Genomic DNA, 20,369 nt, shown 5'->3' on the forward strand with positions numbered 1-20,369 from the left:
GAAACGATCATTAACAGACCTCTTGCAGATGTACGTGTGCTATCTGGGTACATCTTGCAGATGTCTATTTGACATCTGCATTTTCGTCTCCATGATGTATGTGTGCTATCAGGGAGGCGACTTTAGAAAAATACAAAAACGCTCTGTTTGGCATAATGTAATATGCAAATAGCTTCGATAATTGCAGCCAATCAGTAACTAGGAATGGTATTTCTGTGAATTCATTCCCCAGATAGCACAGGTACGTCTGCAAGATGTCTGTTAAAGATCACTTTATCTGGAAAGCATCTGCTGTGTACAAACATCTGACAGACGTCTGTAAGATGTCAGTTTTACATACATTTTAAATCATAAACATCTTAACATCTAATGAACGTCTATTTGACATCTGATAGGAAACGTCCAATAGATGTATTGCAGATGAGAAAACACTAAAAAATACGTCTTGCAGACGTCAAATAGACATCTCTGATGTACGTGTGCTATCAGGGTCAGGATTATTTAGAAAAGTGTTACATTTCACATTTGCACGTTTATTCGGTCACGATTAAAGCTTTAGTTGTCACACCGCAGGAATGCAACACTCCAATTACGCAATGCGCCGGATTGAGTTTCCACCTCAGAACTGACATACCCTCGTTTTAGGTTTACAGTGGACAGAGAGATGCAAGACAAAGCAGCCTGAAGGAAGGTTTTGACTCCCAAAGACAGAGAGACAGAAAGTGTATTTTGAGGACAAGGGGCCCTTGGGGGCATCGAGTCGCGTGTTTTCTGTGGATCTGTGGGTGTGTGGTTGTGCGTCAGAGGGAGGTGTGTTGTGGTACAATCAGCTGTGGCGAGATGTGGACAGTCAGTCCGGCTCTGTTGCAGCGGGGGCCACATTACACCGGCTTCTCCTGAGTTATGCTCCTCTTCAAAGCTCAAATACAGATCCAACTATGAGCCCACAGAGGGTAAGACCTCTTTCAACCCTAAGATTGTGAATATTATTATATTTAAGTCCCTGGCTGTGAAAGTTTATCTACAGATATAGGATACCTGTTTGTAACTGGTGCTTGTTTTGTCTTTCTGCTTATAGTTAAATTGTTATTTTTAATAGTTATACATATTTATGTAACTTTTATAGTGTAGTTATTTATATTATTTATTATTTGTATTTTTAATAGAAAATATTTCAATGAAAACATAAAATACATTTAAAAGTAACAAATTATTTTGCAGTTCTAATCTTTAATTTCTTTATAATATAATATAATATAGTGAGCACACGGCTATTGTTGACACTGTTGTTGTTATCATTTGTAACTTGATGTAGCTCATTCATATGTTATATCAATGTTACAAGAGTTTTAGTCATTAGTTGTAACAGCAACTAACAATAAATTAATTGAAAGAATCTGGGACATACGCTTGAGTTCAGCATGTTTTTGTTAATAACTCGTTAGCAGTGTTGGACATTTTGTCCGCCATGTTTAAGGCGACTGGTTTGTGTGAAACCTGAATCTTCATGGCAAATTTGGCTGGGTATTACAACACATCTCTGCTCACATGGCAAGCTTGAGGTCATTTTGTTTTGTTTTTGATGAGTTTTCCTAGTTTTATTGTGTCGATACTCCTATAAATTCAGTTAATAATGTGTGACTTTTTTGTCTGATTTTGCATGGCAGTGCAGTATTCGAGGGCAAGTGTGAGATGCTTTCGCACTGAACAGATCCGTACAAACATTAGAGTTTGAGGCAACAGCTCTAGTGCTGATCCCTGTATTAAAGCCAGACGTCCAGGGTCTTTTCACAAACAACAGCCATTTATACCGAGGGAAAGGTTTTGTTTGAGGTTGTGCATATGTATTTGTTTAAAATTTGTTTGTTATCATGGTTTTGCATGAATGGAGGAACATATCAGACTTAACAAATTTTTTTAATATTATTACTAATGCAGTTCAGTTTCTTAAAAATATACACAAGTATCTGCATATTTAAAATTTTTTCCAATGTTTGTGTGGTTTTTCTTTTGAAATTATTGCTGATGGCTTGTTACTTTTATTAATGAAAATTATGCTGTTACATGTAAAATCTAGCTTTTTATATTAGGGGATACCCCAGGTATACCTTTTTAATGCATGTTTTTAACATTTACAGGCGTAAATGTTATTGTATAAATGTATAACCATTTGCTATGAAATGTATGATGTCTTTTAATATTCTTTACTCCACTTCATTCAGTGTGACTCATTCATTTTTTCTCTCTCTCTTTATTCTAAAACAGGAGACGCCTAAAAAATGACAGAACAACATATGGCTTCTACTGAAAGGAGCCTATGTAAGTTTAAACTACGGGGGGAAAAAATCCCTGACTGTTTTCAATGTATTTATTTGTTCCGTAGTAACTGACTCAGTGTTGTACATGTAGCAACACTGCAAGTAAGCAGGTGGCTTAGATAGACCATTGTAGACTGTCGATATAAACTTTTAAGGTGATACGAAGGTTATTCCATTAGTTCTGGTAGATTTTGCCTTAAAATGTCTCCACAAACATTGTAAAACCATTCATTGTTAGAACTGTTGGGAGATTCTTACTGGGAAAGCTTGATAAAAGGGCTAAATTATATCTAATTTTGCATTTAAAATGCTAAATATTAAATAATATCTAAATAATAATTCCATTACCTCATCTGGTAGTGTTAGAGCGCTAGCAACACAAGCTTACAAGGATTCATAAAATGTATGCCAAAACCTCATATCTATACAAAAGGAGCATTCATTATCTGATCATGAGAGGCAGGGGGTGTTTCTAGCTTGTTGTGTTTACAATGATATGCTAGGAATCTGGGTCAGGTGCATTACCTGTTGTCTGACCCCTCCTCGCCCTCTTCGTCTCCTGTACTGTCTTGCTCCTCAGGTATCCAGGCTGATGACAACCTGAAGTCTATGTTTGTTGGCACAGTGATGAGAAAAATCAAGTCTCGCACATGGAAAAAGCATCGTTATTTCCGTCTACAAGAAGACTGCATGACTATCTGGTACAAGAGCAAGAAAGCAGCAAATGCACACTCCACCTGTAAGTAGCGCTGACAAGATCCACAATCTGTAATTATTAGTCATTTATCCAAAGCAACATGCTGTTTTACAAGAACAATCCCATATGCTAGGGGTGTCCAGTCCTTCTCCTGGAGGGCTTGGAGAGGAGAATTGTAACACACCCTCCTAAAGTTTGTAGTGATCCTGAAGACCTTCATTAGCTGGTTCAGGTGTGTTTAATTGGGGCTGGAGCAGAACTCTGCTGGAAGGTGGCCCTCCAGGAGCAAGATTAGACTCTGCTGTTATAAGAGAAACCTGAGTTTAAGTATCTTACTTAAGATCACATTAGTGATAGTCCATGGATCAACTCTTCCTGTGATTGAACCTATAACCAGCCTAGAACAACTGCACTATTACCCTAGGCATAAATATAGCAGCCATCTTCATATAAAGTATTTTCAGAACCTCTAGATCAGGGCTGGACAACTTCGGTCTTGGAGGGCCGGTGTCCTGCAGAGTTTAGTTCCAACCCTTATCAAACACACCTGCCTGTAGTTTTCTAGTAATCTTGAAAGCATTTATTAGCTTGTTCAGGTGTGTTTGTTTAGGATTGGAGTTAAACTCTGCAGGACAGTGGCCCTCCAGGAATAAAGATGACCAACCCTGCTCTAGACCAGGTTCTGTTCCTGGGGGGCCAACATAATCCCATCCAGAGTTTAGCTCTAATTTGCTCCAACACACCTGCCTGGAAGTTTGTAGTAATTGCAAAGACCTTGATTAGCTATTTTAGGTGTGTTTAATTATGGTTGGACTCTGCAGAAAATTGGCCCATCAGAAGCAGAATTGGACACCCTTGCTCTAGACTGGATGTAGAGTTTGGGTGAGGGTCAAAATTTGAGTCGTAATCTTGTTTTATTTTGGTGTTGAGATCTCTCGAGACCACATAAATGTTGCATTTGTATGGGTTCTGGGTCTTGATAGGCCAAATATTGGTCTGGTCTTGTCTCCAACTCTTAAGGCAGGGGTTCTCAACTATTACCCTCGAGGTCCACTTTCCTGCAGAGTTTTGCTTCAACCCTAATCAAACACACCAGAACATGCTAATCAAGGTCTTCAGGATCACTAGAAAGTTATAGGCAGGTGAGTTTTATCAAGGTTGGAGCTAAACTCTGCAGGAACGTGGACCTTGAGGGCTAGAGTTGAGAACCCCTTGTTTTGGGGTTCAGGGGATGCTTAGGTAAATGTTTGGCTATGTGTGTCCATAGTTTCTGTGGGTGATGTGGAAGCTGTGCGGGAAGGGCACCAATCTGAGGTTCTGCTCAGCATTGCTGACGAGTTCCCGCCTGACCGCTGCTTCACCCTTGTGTTCCGTGGTCGACGAGGCAACTTGGACCTAGTGGCCGAATCAGCAGGGGAAGCGCAATCATGGATTAAAGGGATACGCAAACTCATCGATAACCTGGAGAACATGGGGCAGAGAGAGAAACTAGATCAGTATCCTTTACTGTCACTCTTTATCTTCCTTTCTATCATTCCACTCTCTGTCCATCTTACACACACAAGGTTTCAGGCAGGCTAAAAGGCATTAAAGGACACTTAAATACACTGGGACTGCAGCACATCTGATCCATTTACCCGCTTTCACTCCATGTTGTGCAACATGATTTATGCAAGTTGGACACATTCCTGGGACAACATTCTTGTTTCTCAAAGTTTTAACCCCTATCACTATCTATGCTTGGATTGAAGTCCAAGCCCCTAGTTTGAGCCCTTAACTTCCAGCTCTTAAACATAACCCTAAAATCAGTTGAAAGGAACTCTACTTTGGTAAATCATACCAAGCACTTTAGTTTTCCCTTAAATGCTGTTTCCAGATGGATCTGTGATTGGTTTAAAAAGGCAGACAAAAACAGAGATGGACGGATGAACTTTAAGGAGGTCCGAGATCTGTTGAAGATGATGAATGTGGACATGAACGAGCATCACGCTCTTCGTCTCTTTACGGTAACTGCATATTTATGGCCAATTGTCAGTTTTTCTATTGTTATACCACTTGATGTAGCTTCAGTTTAATGACAGTTTTGACACTAGACACTTAGGTTATTATTTGGTGATCCATTTCCAGGTAGTTGTTTGTATTTTTACATTTTGGAACTTCTATTGTTCTGCAGATGGCAGACAAGTCTCAATCAGGAACTCTTGAAGATGATGAGTTCGTGCTGTTCTATAAGATGTTGACTCAGCGCGAGGACGTCCTGCGAGTATTTCAGGAATATTTGGGCGATGGGCAGAAGTTAACACTCCAAGATCTGAAAGATTTCTTACGGGAGGAGCAGCTACACGAGGATGGAGTTCAGCAGTATGCACTAAAACTCATTGAACGCTATGAACCTTCAGACACCGGTAACTAACAGGGTTGTACTTTTCTTACTCAAGCTTCTTCAAAGCTTAGGTTATTTGTATTTTACTTTCCACTTGCCATTGATCTGTTTAGATCATCCTCGGTGGTTTGGGTTCTTGTCCCAAACAAATTTTTAACTTTCAAACTCAATAACTTCTAGTTCCAGGTATCCTAATGCTGCATTTTGTGTTCTTGACATCTTGGCTTACCTTTAAATGTAGGCCTATTCATTTGTTTACCCTATGTTCCTATAGCAAGAATGCTACAAGCGATGACGTTTGATGGTTTTCTGATGTACCTGACCTCACCAGAAGGCTCTATCTTCAACCCTTCTATGGTGGAACTCTACCAGGACATGACTCAGCCTCTTTGTCATTACTTCATATCGTCTTCTCATAACACATACCTTTTGGAAGACCAAATCAGAGGACACAGCAGTGTGGAAGGCTATATACGGTACACATGTTTTCAAAAACTTATTTTAAGTAGGCATTGCCTTTAATTCCTAACTTCAATTCTTCTTTATATTCATAAATATGTACTTGTATGTGTGTGTTTTAGAGCATTGAAACGTGGCTGTCGATGTGTAGAAGTGGACTGCTGGGATGGACCAAATGGAGAACCAATTGTCTACCATGGACACACGTTCACCTCAAAGATCTTCTTCAAGGATGTTGTCACTGTGCTGGGCAACTATGCATTTAAAGTATGCCTCAAACTATGGCTTTGTTTTCATCCACACTTTTACAACTGCACATTCATAACAAAAATGTTCTGTAGTTGTGCCATGGCATAGTGGTGTTATCAGATGGTAATACTACAGTACTAGATATGCCATTGTAATGATTGATTACCATATTCAAATACTATGGTAAGTCAAGGAATACTATGGTATTAGCATTATGATAGTGTTCAACATAATTTATTAGCATGGTACCATTTTTAAACATGTTATTACCATGATAACTTTCTTTTAATCAATACTGTACCACGATATGGTGATGGCAACAGACGACAATACCATAGGTACATCAAAGAATACCAAGGTATTAACATTGCAAACAAAAAACATAGTATTACCTTGGTAAATGTAAAAACAAAACAAAAAAAAACGATACTTGAAAAAAATTACCATTGTTTTTTTGAACTTTTACTATGATATTTTTGAAAGCATCATGTAAATACCGTGGTACATGCATGGTATATTTCAAAATACCATAGTATTGTCATCAGATTCTATTGCTATACCATGGTGCCACAGTACTTTTATGGTAAGGGGGTGATATCCGATAGAAATACCATATACCCATGCATGTCCATAATTCTTAATACTTTAACCCTCTTGGTTTCGTTCTTCATATTTGAGCCTTCTAAACTGGTTTAGAGTACTTTACTAGCTTGCATTTGTGTGTGTGACAGACTGGGGCCAGGTTCACTCTGAGCCAGGGCACCATGCCCTTTTGTTTCTGTGTAATGTGATCTAGGGCAGTCGACCCCTGCTTGGCAGTGTGTTAGCCGCAGTTCTGTGTTGAGTGTTCCATTTCACTCCATCACTTATTCACTCACACACACACACACACACACACGCACACACACTCTCCCCTCCACAGGCATCGCAGTACCCTGTCATCCTGTCCATTGAGAACCACTGCAGTGTAGAGCAGCAGAAAGTCATGGCCCAACACCTCACCCAGATCCTGGGAGACAAGCTGCTGAAAAGCCCTTTAGATGGAAAGATTCTCATCGGCCTCCCATCTCCTGAGGTGAGCCGGAGAGCACGAATGCATGCAGTCACTTAAACAAGTACTTCCACTTAACAAGTCCACTTAATTGCTGCTTAATGAGCAGTAAATGTCTAGCACTGGTCATTCATCTTGAAGAGTCAAAGATCTCGAAGTTTCCACCCACGAGCAGACGTTTGTATCAGAGTTCAGAGTGTGGTGACCTCTCCAGGATACGTTCACTTTCCCTGGCCATTCACCTGGGGCAGCAGCCATATGATCTATGTCCATGCGACATAGCCATGCTGAATTATTAAAGCAAACGACCCTGCTAAGAAAGACCAGCTCAGACTAGCATGCATTACCTTGCTTGTCAAGGCTAGCTTAGGCAAGGTGTTTCTGGTAAAACTTGCTAACCGGTGAATTCTTGCTAGTTAAGAGGCATGCACACCACCATCATCATTTCAGTAGGGTCTAAGCAGAAGTGCTATATTACTCACAAGACCATCATAGCTGTTAGTCACTAGCAAAACTTAACTGAACACCATGGTCTTCCTAGTGAAGCTAATTGACTAAGGAAATCCTACTGGTTTAGGTGCAAATTTATTGCATTCCTATTTGACCAGCCACTATTAAAGGCACACCTAATTTGTGTGTCCATGTGTCCACCATTAAAGTCTGTTACTGTATGAGATTTCTGATGCTTGTAGTGTTGTCAAAAGTACCGACCGCAATACCATTCGTTACTGAAATTTTAAAAACGTCCATTTCCTGCTAACATTTCAGCACTATTGAGCAGATTCTTAAAACAGCACTGATTGGTCAATGTGTTCACACGCTCAACAGATATGACTGTGATTTTCAAACGCTCCCCCGTGTGCTTCTGTGTAACACCGTGTCCTAACTACACGTGACGTGACAAGATTTCAGCGACAAGCAATTTGGGTGTCCACACTAGATGCGACATGACTCAACCGAATCAATCAAATATCACAGCCAATCAGAAGAGAGCGCGGGTGGGTTCTCTCTGGAAGCGCTCTGCACTCACAACGAAATGGATGTTTATAATCCAATTCATAAATATTAAACCTTTTTAACATTATTAGATGTACATACTTTGTGACTGATACTATCTTTATGGAATACGCTTGTTGGTTCGCAGTGAGTTCACAGTTTTAACATACATCTTTGCTTTTATTTATATTCAAGATCGGACGTAAATCTGTTGTTGTTTTCTGTATGGCTATAAATGCCACGCAATATGACATTACATAGCACATAATTAGTACCTGAGATTATCACTGTCATATAGTTTGTATGTTGTTGTTCCAGCCAGAAATAGAAATCAATTCTAAAATAGAAATTTCGCATGTCGCCGTCGCAGCTAGTTAGGGCAAAAACTCAGATTAACATGGAAAAGATACCTTTTATCGCCTGTCGCGGAGCATGTAGTTAGGACACGGTGTAAGAGTTTGGTGAAGAGATGATCATTATAGCCAATCACGGTCATATCTGTTGAGCGCGTAAACACAATGGCCAATCAGCCGTGTTTAAGAATCTGCTCAACAGCGCTTAGATGTTAGGGGGAAATCTACCGAATGGTATCGTGGTTGGTACTTTTGACAACACTAGATGCTTCCTGGTGAAATTGTATCTTCTCCATATTTGTGTGTAGGATCTGAAAGGGAAGATTCTGTTGAAAGGAAAGAAGATAGGTGGATTAGAGGATGGCATGAATGGGGTGGTGGATGACCCTTTGATGGGAGAAGTGAGCGACGAAGAGGAGATTGCTGAAATTGACGATGACCATCATCGCAATGACAGCATACGGCATAGAGTCAAGGTACAGTGATACATTTCAGGAGAGATGTTTGTGTAGATTTTCTAATGAAGACAGGAGTCATTTATCAAAGGATACATTTATCAAATGATAAAGATGAATTCCACAATCTTGCACTTAAACCATGAAGTGGTGTAGCCATGTCAGAAAAGTGTCTGAACCCCAGCAAAGGTAGATTTAAAAACTACCTCTGTTGTACCCTTCAATAAGACCAATACCCAGAGGTTACTCGAGAGGGACTGTTCCTGTAACTAGTACACTCTAAATCACTCTTGGTAAAAGTGGCAGCTAAATGGCTAATTAGTAGTTAAAGGGGTCATATGATGCAATTTCAAGTTTTTCCTTTCTCTTCGGAGTGTTACAAGCTGTTCGTGAATAGATAAGATCCCTAAAGTTGCAAAGACTAAAGTCTCAAACCCAATGAGATATTCTTTATAAAAGTTAAGTCTGGTCCACGCCCTCCTAAAACGCCTCGTTCAAACACGCCCCCACATGTCTACGTCACGATGTGGGAAGATTTGCATAACACTGCCCAAATGTATACGCAAAGCAAGAAGGCGTAACTTTGATTCTCGTTGTAGTATTGATGCCGCCATATCGTGGAGACGCTGTGTGTATCGTTGTGAAAACGAAACTACTTTGTTTGGCCTTCCAAAAGAGGACACAACTAGAAATCAGTGGTTAAGTTGTATTTACAACACTGTTCCAGAACAGTTCAAAACAAATATTCAGATGTGTGCAACACATTTTATGGAGGATGAGGACTGTTTCCCGGGTGAGTAGCCTACAATGCCGGTGTTCCGGTGAATTCAGTTCCCCTGTTTACCCTTCGGCGCGCATGCTGATCACAGTCTATGATGCTGACAAATAATGCTGACTCACAGCCTGTAAGTACGTTTTCATATTTAAAGGATTTGCCACTGATGATTCAAACGCGAGTTTTGAGCAGTGTAGAGTAGATAAGTAATATCTCTGTCTTATCCGAATTTAATAGGAGAAAATTATTGGTCATCCAATCTTTTACATTTTTAACACACTCTGTTAGCTTAGATAATTTAGAAGTTTAGAATTTAGAAGAACATTTCCGTCACACGCTTGAGGTATTCAGCCAATCACAACGCACTAGATAGCTGGCCAATCAGAGCACACCTCGCTTTTCAGAACGATGAGCTTTGTAAAAATCGACGCGTTTCAGAAAGGTGGGGCATAGAGGAGAAACAATAATGTACAGTATGTGGAAAATGTGTTTTTTGAACCTTAAACCGCATAAACATTTCATTACACCAAACACAAAAAATAATGTTCTTTTTTTAGCAACGTCATATGACCCCTTTAACAACGAAATAATGTTAAAGATAATGGGGCATATCTAGGATACAATTTCTTTGGCTACTTCATGAGCCAACATATTGTAAAATATGGAATGGCGGTCTTGTCTCACTGGGAGTCTTATCAGGTCTTCATCAGAGCTCTACGGTACTGCATCCTCGAGTAAGAGTTACAGTCTGCCACGACTTTAACCTCAAGATTCAAATCTAATTACATAACATGTTGAACACTTCGGTTTGATCATCCCTGGAAACTTCCACTTCTGATCAGGAGGGTTACTTTGTGCCAACTTCAAGTGAAAAAAATCTGGACCGTAGGCAGTTTAACTAATGTAGACCAGCTTGTCTCATGTTGAAGGCAGCAAAATATTCTGAGAGACAAGAGATGCTCCGTGGCCCTGAAAGCGGGTAGATTGCATAAAGCACTAATGCAAGTTGGATGGGTTGACACTGGAGCAATCTTGGGAAGAAAACAAGAAAAAGCAAGAGAGAAAGTGAGAGATGGATAAGACAGAAACTGCATATCTTCTGTGGTCTTCTGCTATCTGATAGGTGACCATGTGCATTTGCTGGCACTGTTGTTACCATGTGACACTTGATTCTCTTAACTCAGGTTAGCTGCAGTCAGGGATCACCTCTCTTGGTTTCTCCAATCCGAGATACAGTCATTTTGTTGACTCATCAACTGGAAAAAAGTTGGCATGACATTTGTAGCTTTTAATTTGCACACAAGCATTGCTCTCTTGCTGGATAACTGGTTTAGGCCAATTACTAGGCTAAATAGTCATTTAGTTAACAAATTTATCCTAAGTGACATACAGTACCATTACTACAGGGATAGTCCCTCTTGCTCAGGGGTACAATGTTGAAGGATTAACCCTTGCTGGCTTTGGTTGCCAGCCCAGATCTAGGCTACACCACTCGAAGCAAGCTGAATAATCATGTTAAGTTGGCACAGTGGGTTGGCAAGAATGAACCCAACAGATGGTAGTGTAAGATGAAGCCAGGTGGATACCTGGCCTCATTATCCAAAGGGTCGTCTGTCATGACATTGTTTAAGTAGTCCTGGGTTCAATGGTTTAGGTAGCAGAACTGAATGCTTGCAGTAAAACCACATCATACAATCTAGCTAGCACCCTTCTCAAATATCACAGCCATTTCTTTAAGTTTTCGTTGCTGTTGAGCTAGTTAAAAACCTGGTAAAATCAGTCAACAACTCAGCTAAAAAAGTGGTTCTCAGATCTTAGATGGCTTAAGCTGGTGTTTAGCTGGGTTAGCTGGTTGGCCAGTTTGCCTCAAAGACCTGACCAGCTTGACAAGTGCCAACAACCCCTAGCAAACCACCTTAGGAAGAAGGTGAAAATGAAAACTAGGTGTATATCAAATTGTTTTTCTAACCTGTTAAAGACTGTTTTTGTACTGTCTAGAAATCCAAGCAGCATCTCTCTAAAGAGCTGTCGGACTGTGTGGTTTACTGCAAGAGTGTCCACTTTACCGGCTTTAAACATTCACAAATTCACTCCAAGTTTTACGAGATCTCCTCCTTCACGGAGTCTAAGGCCCGGAAACACATAAGGGAGGCAGGTAAAGGAAACATGAGTCTGACTGCTCATAACAGCTCATTAATAATTTTTTTAGAGAATTGTATTGTCTTACTCTGTATGTCTCTGTGCTACAGGAGCGGAGTTTGTTCTCCATAATGCTCGTCAACTGAGCCGGGTTTACCCCAGTGGTTTGAGAACTGACTCATCCAACTTCAACCCACAGGACATGTGGAACGCAGGGTGCCAAATTGGTGAGTGTACCAGATTAAAAATAATGGTTGAAATGTGAATATTCCATAAATCATGAGATTCTTGCTTAGAATGATTCGTAGCGTAGCTAAGATTAATGAGGCTTTCGTGGAATTTTAAAATATTCTGTTGATAAACATCGCATAACTATCTATAAGGTAGTTGTGATTAAGACAGATGTGATTAATAGCTAGTTCTTGGGACAACTTAGAAATGTCAGCTGGTCAGATAGTCTGACTAGCCTGTTAAAAAAATGCTTTAACCAGCCTAGCTTTAAGTGATGTGCTGGTTAGGCTAATTTAGTTTGTTGGTTTTAGAGAAATTTTAGGCACTTATCAACTGGTCATACTAGGAGACCAGCTAACTGGCTAAATCAGCTGAACACTACCAACCCGACCAGCGGTGCGTTTCCCAAAAGTATTGTTAGCCAACTATGGTCGCAAGTTCCATCATTACCAACATGGTTCAACGATTCGGTGTTTCCCGAAACCACAGTTCAAACGAACATTCGCAAACAGCGTCGCAGACTTGCGTAGTTGAACTACAGCTCTCAACCTGTGGTTAGAAGCATAGTTCCTTGTTAGTAAGACATATGGGCTTAAATAAATATGCTCTTAGGCACAATAAACAAGCTAACATGCAGTACCATCTAAATATAAATACATTTTAATCTATGTATTTTAATGCGTCCTCAATAAGCGCCATTTTTGAAGAGTGCACATGTGCATAAATGCCTAAGGGAACCCTGGAGTATGACATAAGAGGGAACCCGCGATGAATCAAACATCAAATAAAGCAAAATGACAGAGAACAAAAAATATAAAATAAGTCATCAAAGGCCATGTTCAATACAGCAGCATCTTAGAGCTCTCCATTCAGTTAAATAGCAGAAGTTATTCCTCCACCACATGCGTTTGATGTAATTAACAATGGCCCTATGTTGTTGAACTAATGTGGTTCAAACGATGGAGATGCGACCATGTTCGGGAAACAGTCATGACTAGCTAGTTTGTTTCCACAACAATGCATCGGTTAATCAGCGAGTTACGTGGTTGTATGGGAAACGCACCCCAGGCTGGGAGACCAGCTAAACCATCTTAAAGGGGTCATGAACTACCTTTTTTATTATTTTGTACTGTTCTCTGTACTGTCCACTTATAATGTTATCAAGATTTTTACATAAAAAACATAATTAATAGTAATAAAGTAATAGGCTATTTTCTGTCCTGTTTTGACCCCCCTCATCTGTACGCTCCGTTTGAATAGGCGTGGTGGTGTAAGGTCCACGAATTTGCCCAACGGAGGTATCCAATGGTGGATGAAGGTTTCCTGTGTGTTCTGTCTTTTCAGCGCACAAAGTTATTAAATTTAGGATAAATTGTAATCTGACTCCATTTTATTATCTAATCTGACTCCATTTTATTATGACCTCGAATTTAGGTTGAAATGCAGATTGGTTGTTTGTCTGTTTCTAATCAGTATTCTTCTGACATTTGATTATTCTAGTTAACGCTTTACTTTATATTTACTCGTTCATTAGGAATCTATGTCGCTCAGGGTGTATCACGCCAGCCGATGTACGTGTACCCCACAATCACAAACTCTCCAGTCTGATCATTATTCAGAGGTTATGACTAACTATTTAATAGACCGCCTCATGCTTGTCATTCTTTAAATATTAGTTCTGTTTAGCACCCTACAGTCACCTATGTAACAACTTAAAGCTCAAACAAAATCAGAGGTTATGGCTAGCACTATGAAATATGCTAATACTTCAATAGTGTTTTTATCTAGCCCCCTATAGTTATTCTAACCACATAACAACTTGAATAAAGCTGAGACAATAACCAGAGGTTATGGCTAGTACGATGAAATATGCCCAAACCATGCTAGTACTCCCAATAGTATTTTGTCTAGCCCCCCATAGTTAATGCAACTGCATAACAACTTAACTAAAGTCAAGCAGTTAGTCAAAAATCTAGAATCTCACCTGATGTGCCCCATGCTCCATCTAACCTGAAATTTAGTATGTACTAACCCTGGATGCAGATTTGCAGTAACATATGCCTTCACTTAATCTACTTAAGAAAATAATTTCAGAGTAAGTTAGAATAAAATCAAATGTAACAATTTATTATCAGTCAGGTAAATATGTATTATGCCAATTACATAGCCAATTCAAAGATATCAAATCAATACAAGACATACAATTCTCAAAGATGAATCTAAGAGTAAGGTGCATACCTGACTTTAGGAAAATACATAGTATGAAGTGTGTCCACGGGCTCATTCTGGCTGCAGAATCTTGTTGCAAGATTTCCTTAAGTACTCAGCCCAAGAAAAACATCCTCCAAAATGGAGACAGGAACTAACAATTGGAATTTGTATTGACCAAGTTAACACCTTTTGGGACAGAAGGTAATTTGCATGAAAAGCACTGGGAAATGACACCCTCAGTGAGCAAAATATTTCTAAACTCTTAGGATCTGTATTACCTTTTAGTTTACTTCTTGTAAGAATGAGACCACTGTACCAGACGCACAGAGACCATTCAAATGATACCAAACATGACTGTAAATATCACCTGCATTCATGTAGAACATTATATTCTACTATTGACCATTCTGAGTGAGCTGAATTAAGGAATGGTTGGGTGAGGGAAAGGAAGGGGATGAGAAGGAACTAATGCATAGGTGAGAGAGAAGTTTTCTCACATTTTCTCTCAGTGAGATGTGGAAACAGATGTCTGTATATTCACTATGTGTGTACTGTCTATCTCAGAAGATCAAAGTGTCTGAGGTTCTGTAAATCTTACAGTGGATTGTAGACTCGGAAGTAAACGCCCACTGCTATGATTGGCTAACACTTGTGTATGTTTGACAGCGTACATCCTTCACAGATGGACACTGCAGTGGATTTAGGTTAATAACAGACAAAGCAATAGTGATCACGTAATGAAAACAGTTTCTCACACTCGTGTGGTGCGACATTACTGCCGGATTCAATATATTCAGCACAGCATTGTTTTTTTATTTTCAATATTTCTGAAAATCCTGCGTCGAATTGTGCCTTGTTTGTAAACAAATCTGCAGTAAAATGAAGTAAACGCAGAACCAAGTTCTTACTGACGCAGTCTGGAACTTCATTAAAAATAAAGTTCATCGACTCTTTCCTATCTGTTGGGATCAGAAGAAAGGCAATGCAAAGACTGCTTTTCCACAATTTAGCAATGCCTCTTGCTGTATTCGGAGCGATCTTTATCATTTGGTTTCTGCGCAGACCTGCATTCGCCTCTCGTTATTTACACTACATACGCAAATCGATAGGCGGGGCTAAAAAGGCAGCGATGTAGAAGCAGACGTTGATCTTCTTATGTGGAGGCAGGGTTTAACCACACTATTACGTCACAGAGTGGCACATTTCACAATCTGTCATTTTGGCAGACTGGCTTCTTAAATATAAGCTATTTTTAGACTATCAAGAAAGTTTTGAGTTCTAAAAATTACAGGATGTTTTTTTATACTCTATAGTACTACGTCCTCTTATATGTCAAAATATCAAGGGGATTTTGGTTTCCAACCCAGGCTCATTGGAAATACGTGCCTCTAAATATATTTCTGCAACACCATTATTACGTACCTTACTGCACGTTTCGCGACAGTTTCAAAAATGCAACGACTGTTTTTCCACAACTTGTCACTGCACAGCGTCTTGTTGTCTTCAGAGCCATCTTTACTGTTTTCTGCATAGACCAGGGTTGCCAGGTTTTCACAACAAAACCTGCCCAATTGCCACTCCAAACTAGCCCAATAGCTTATGGAGGAGGTCCCCCGGTAAAAATTTGGTCCACGTTCCGGGGCTTAAAATACACGTTTTTTGGCGAGGTTCCCCTGGTAAAATTTGCATTGCAGGGGCTAAATATCACGTTATGGGGTCGCTTCAACCCCCGACATCAAAAACAACCTGCAGCAATAGTGTTAAAGTAGCACAATTCTGCGGAAAAACCGCAGACTTGGCAACACTGGCGTAGACCTGCATTTTGTCTCTCTCGTTATTTACTTAACATGCAAATCGGTGGGCGGGGCTAAACAGGCAGTGATGTGTGGGGTGCGGAGGCGGTGTTTAGCAACACTATTATGACAAAAAGTGGCACATTCCACAACCGTCGTTTAGGCAGACTGGCTTCATTATAAGCTGTTTTTAGACTAACGAGAAAGTTTTGAGTTCTGAAACTTAGAGGGTGTTTTTATAGTACAATGACCTCTCATATGTCAAAAGATCAAGGAAATTTTGATTTCTTAGTTCATGACCCCTTTAAACCAACCAAGACTATTCAAAGTTGATGAGCATTGCTAGTTAACTAGCCAAGATATCACTAGTGTAACCACCTAAATTACCATTCTTTATCCATGAAAATAGCAAATGTTCCAATAGACAATGTTTTAGGCAGGATCTCTTAGTACTAAATACAAATGGTGGTAAATTTTTTTCATTGCTAAGTGTTCCCTTCCCTTCCCAGTTGCTCTGAACTTTCAGACCGCAGGGGTTGAGATGGATCAGAACGACGGCTTATTCAGTCAGAATGGATATTGTGGCTACATACTGAAACCAGCATTCATGCGCAACATTGATGAGAGGTTTGACCCAGAAAACCCCCAAAATGACGGTTACAAGCCGCTTAGCCTGTCTATTCAGGTACAAACCTGAATTTCTGTGTATGTCCTGGCGTTATTACTTTTTTATTGCGTTATTGCTAAACCTGCATATACTGTGTGATCTTTTCAGGTAATCAGTGGCCAACAGCTTCCCAAGGTAAACATCAAGGAGGGCTCAATCATTGATCCCCTCGTTCGGGTGGAAATTCACGGTGTACCACTGGACCAGGCCAAGCAGGAAACCAGATACATTGACAACAACGGTCAGTTAAAACGTATAGGGCGAAGTTGTGTCTAGACTGAAAAAGCCTAGATGCAGTTAAACCAGAGTTCTAGTTGCGTTCGAAAGACTAAACAAATCTTGTTTTCGAACGATTGGTTTTGGACATGCGCTAACGTTCACAGTGAATGTAGAATATTTATATATTGTATATTACTGTAAGTTTTCACGATTTTAATCACTTTTGAGCAGTTGACTTAGTCCTGTGACTAATTCATTTTTAAAAGTGCAAATATTTCAATTAATATGAGGTGATAAATGATATTTGTACAATCATTTAGAAAAATTGCCTTAAAGTTGCACTTTTTTCATTTGTTGATAAAGCTTGAAATTTTGTCAGCTACCCATTTGTCCCTGCAGGTTTTAACCCAGTATGGTACGATACACTTCAGTTCACAATTCACGTCCCTGAATTAGCGCTGGTACGGTTTGTCGTGGAGGACTATGATAAAACATCAAAGAATGACTTTGTGGGACAGTTCACTCTCCCTTTCACCTGTATTCAGCCAGGTACGTCTCCTTTCCACCAAATGCATCAAAAATGTATCCTCCTGTTAATACGAAGCACGTTTTGTTCTTCCTCGTAGGATATCGTCACATTCATCTCCTGTCTAAGGACGGCACCAGCATACCTCCTTCCTCGCTATTTGTTAATGTCCGGATAACTAAACTAATGTAAACTGACTTAATTTAAAGTTGTCTTACACTGACACGTGCACAAAAGAAACTAAAAAATGCAACAATTTCAAGTCTTCCCAGTCAACACTTGTTTTCAGAATGCTGACATTCTAATAAGTACAGTAAAAAATGTATTAAAAAGTATCAATGTACAATTTTAAGGTAAAGTTGTGTTGCTATAGATTTAGTTCATTTGTACGCCAAATAATTGTATAGTTATTTTATTTACTGTTATTAAGGTTTGTGTGATTGTAAGGAGCTGTATCTAAATATAACTTCAATGCGATACATGTCCAGGTTGTGTTTTAACTTTAAAATTAAAAGGAAAATAGAAAATTCTATTTGCATAAGGAATTAGTCCTATTTTGGTTTGTTTTTAGGACTAAAATATAGATTTTTTTTCCCCTTTAAATTTTAGTTTGAAGTATACACGGCAAAATATAATTTTTGTCTTGTTTTCCTGGATAAACATCTAAACGTTCTTAGATTACGATACATTTACATGAGATGCAAAATAGCTTATAATACTAAGTCATGTTTTCTGAAAAAAAAAAATACCATAATTGAGTGAGTTTTTGCTTAAAACAAGAAAAAATAACAATGAAGGAAAAAAATACCAGTGGCGTCAGAAAAGTAATTTTGGTTTCCTTTTGAATTAATTTCTTGCCCATTTGGCAGAGATTTTTTTGTATTTTCTTGTTTTAAGCAAAAACTAAACATATTTTCAGACATTTTAAAAAAAAACAAGATTTATAAATGTATCTTAATTTTAAGAATGTTTAGATATTTGTACTGAAAAACAAGACTGTTTTGCAGTGTGACCTGGATATTTCACATGAGATTCACCCAATGTAATTTTTACCATGCATGAGAAGTCTTTACATCTTGCTTTATGTATTTTAGAACTATTTCAATAGAAATAGTTTTGGTTTTTTAATCGTACCACTACATTTCAGTAGTACTTGCAGTGGTGTGTGTGTGTGTTAACTGCTCCTTTGGAATAAAGTACAGAGATAATGGGCTCAAGGGCTCAATTACAATCTTACTTTAGCCCTGAAGTACCTCAGGGGCCAGACTCAGTTACACAGAGATACAGAAGGAGGGCAATGAAAATCTGTTCCCACCTCCACCTACAGTACCTGGATACAGTATACCATCGTATACATTTCAAAGTACATATACTCTTAAAATGCACCTAAGATGTATAAGAGAACTTAAAGTAGATTATTCTGAATCATGTCAAGTCATTTGTTAAATCAAATGTATGCTGCTGGACTAATAGTGTTATATTTTTATATTTCTAAGTTGTGTATGAGCTGGATCTATATACTGTTTTTGTAATATTGTTCAGTAACTATCTGTAAACTGTCTGTTTTGCTTGTGTACGTATGTATTCATTTGCCATATTCATTAAAGAATAATAAAGATCATTTTGAAAGGACTTCCTGTTTCTGTTTTCAACACAGGTTCCGGTTTATACCAGTTTATAAATGAGAATAAACAACTTGGTAAGAATGAGGTGACTAAAAATGATCTCAAAACTCTGATAAACACCACTGAGGTAAGGCTGTTCTGTGCCTGCTCAAAATTCAATGCAAAGACTCGATGCCACATGATAAACAGAATAAATTATGCCTTGCTCTGACCACCCCAGGCTGTAATTTTTGTGTAAATGAATTTATGCCACCTCTGGCCAGTATTAAACTGTGTAAAGACACTTAAATGCCGCTTCAGAAGTGCTTCTGTGCCACCTTTGCAGCGTAAATTTCATCTACTACCAAAATTACAGTGCAAAGGTGGCACAGAGGTGCTACTGAAATGGCATTTAGGGTTTTTACAAAAGCTGTTTAATGCTGCTCAGAGATGGCATAAATGTATTTACACAGCAAACAGAACTATGCTTTGATATTAGGAGCTGAGGTAGGTCAGAGCTGGTTTAATTTAGTCTGGCTTTTTATGCAGCATTACGTTTTTACACCAAATTTTAAAACAGACACAGAGCAGCCCTTACGAAAATTAACCATGATTTTACTACAAATAAAGCCCACAAGGTTACTATAGTTAAACTATGGTGACCACAACTTAACCATGGTTTTGCTACACTAACCTTAGCTTAACCATGGGAACGGACATTTCTTCTTGTAACATTTAAAGTAGGGCTGCACGATTAATCGCATGCGATATTTAACGCGCATCTTATCAGTAAAGCCGGTTCTGTAATCAGCGGTAAATCTCCATCACCTGCGTGCTTTCACATTGAGCAGCATTAACTACACAGAGCCGTTGTTCACTGAAGGTGGCACAGAGGTGCTACTGAAATGGCATTTAGGGTTTTTACAAAAGCTGTTTAATGCTGCTCAGAGATGGCATAAATGTATTTACACAGCAAACAGAACTATGCTTTGATATTAGGAGCTGAGGTAGGTCAGAGCTGGTTTAATTTAGTCTGGCTTTTTATGCAGCATTACGTTTTTACACCAAATTTTAAAACAGACACAGAGCAGCCCTTACGAAAATTAACCATGATTTTACTACAAATAAAGCCCACAAGGTTACTATAGTTAAACTATGGTGACCACAACTTAACCATGGTTTTGCTACACTAACCTTAGCTTAACCATGGGAACGGACATTTCTTCTTGTAACATTTAAAGTT

General features: G+C 39.0%; 1 protein-coding gene across 1 annotated transcript; it reads left to right on the forward strand.

Moving 5' to 3' along the window:
• The first annotated feature begins 2,519 nt into the window (after nucleotides 1–2,519).
• Nucleotides 2,520–17,906, forward strand: plcd4a (phospholipase C, delta 4a). The gene is made up of 15 exons (XM_016485367.1): nucleotides 2,520–2,536; nucleotides 2,822–3,057; nucleotides 4,283–4,511; nucleotides 4,892–5,021; nucleotides 5,189–5,420; nucleotides 5,673–5,874; nucleotides 5,980–6,124; nucleotides 7,029–7,181; nucleotides 8,815–8,982; nucleotides 11,735–11,891; nucleotides 11,986–12,102; nucleotides 16,620–16,795; nucleotides 16,886–17,018; nucleotides 17,396–17,545; nucleotides 17,623–17,906. The coding sequence occupies exons 1-15, from the start codon at nucleotides 2,520–2,522 to the stop codon at nucleotides 17,712–17,714; spliced, it is 2,337 nt and encodes a 778-aa protein (XP_016340853.1). The 3' UTR covers nucleotides 17,715–17,906.
• Nucleotides 17,907–20,369: the final 2,463 nt, after the last annotated feature.

This window comes from Sinocyclocheilus anshuiensis, unplaced genomic scaffold (assembly GCF_001515605.1).
Source record: "Sinocyclocheilus anshuiensis isolate Anshui unplaced genomic scaffold, SAMN03320099.WGS_v1.1 scaffold273, whole genome shotgun sequence".
Classification (NCBI taxonomy): Eukaryota; Metazoa; Chordata; class Actinopteri; order Cypriniformes; family Cyprinidae; genus Sinocyclocheilus; species Sinocyclocheilus anshuiensis.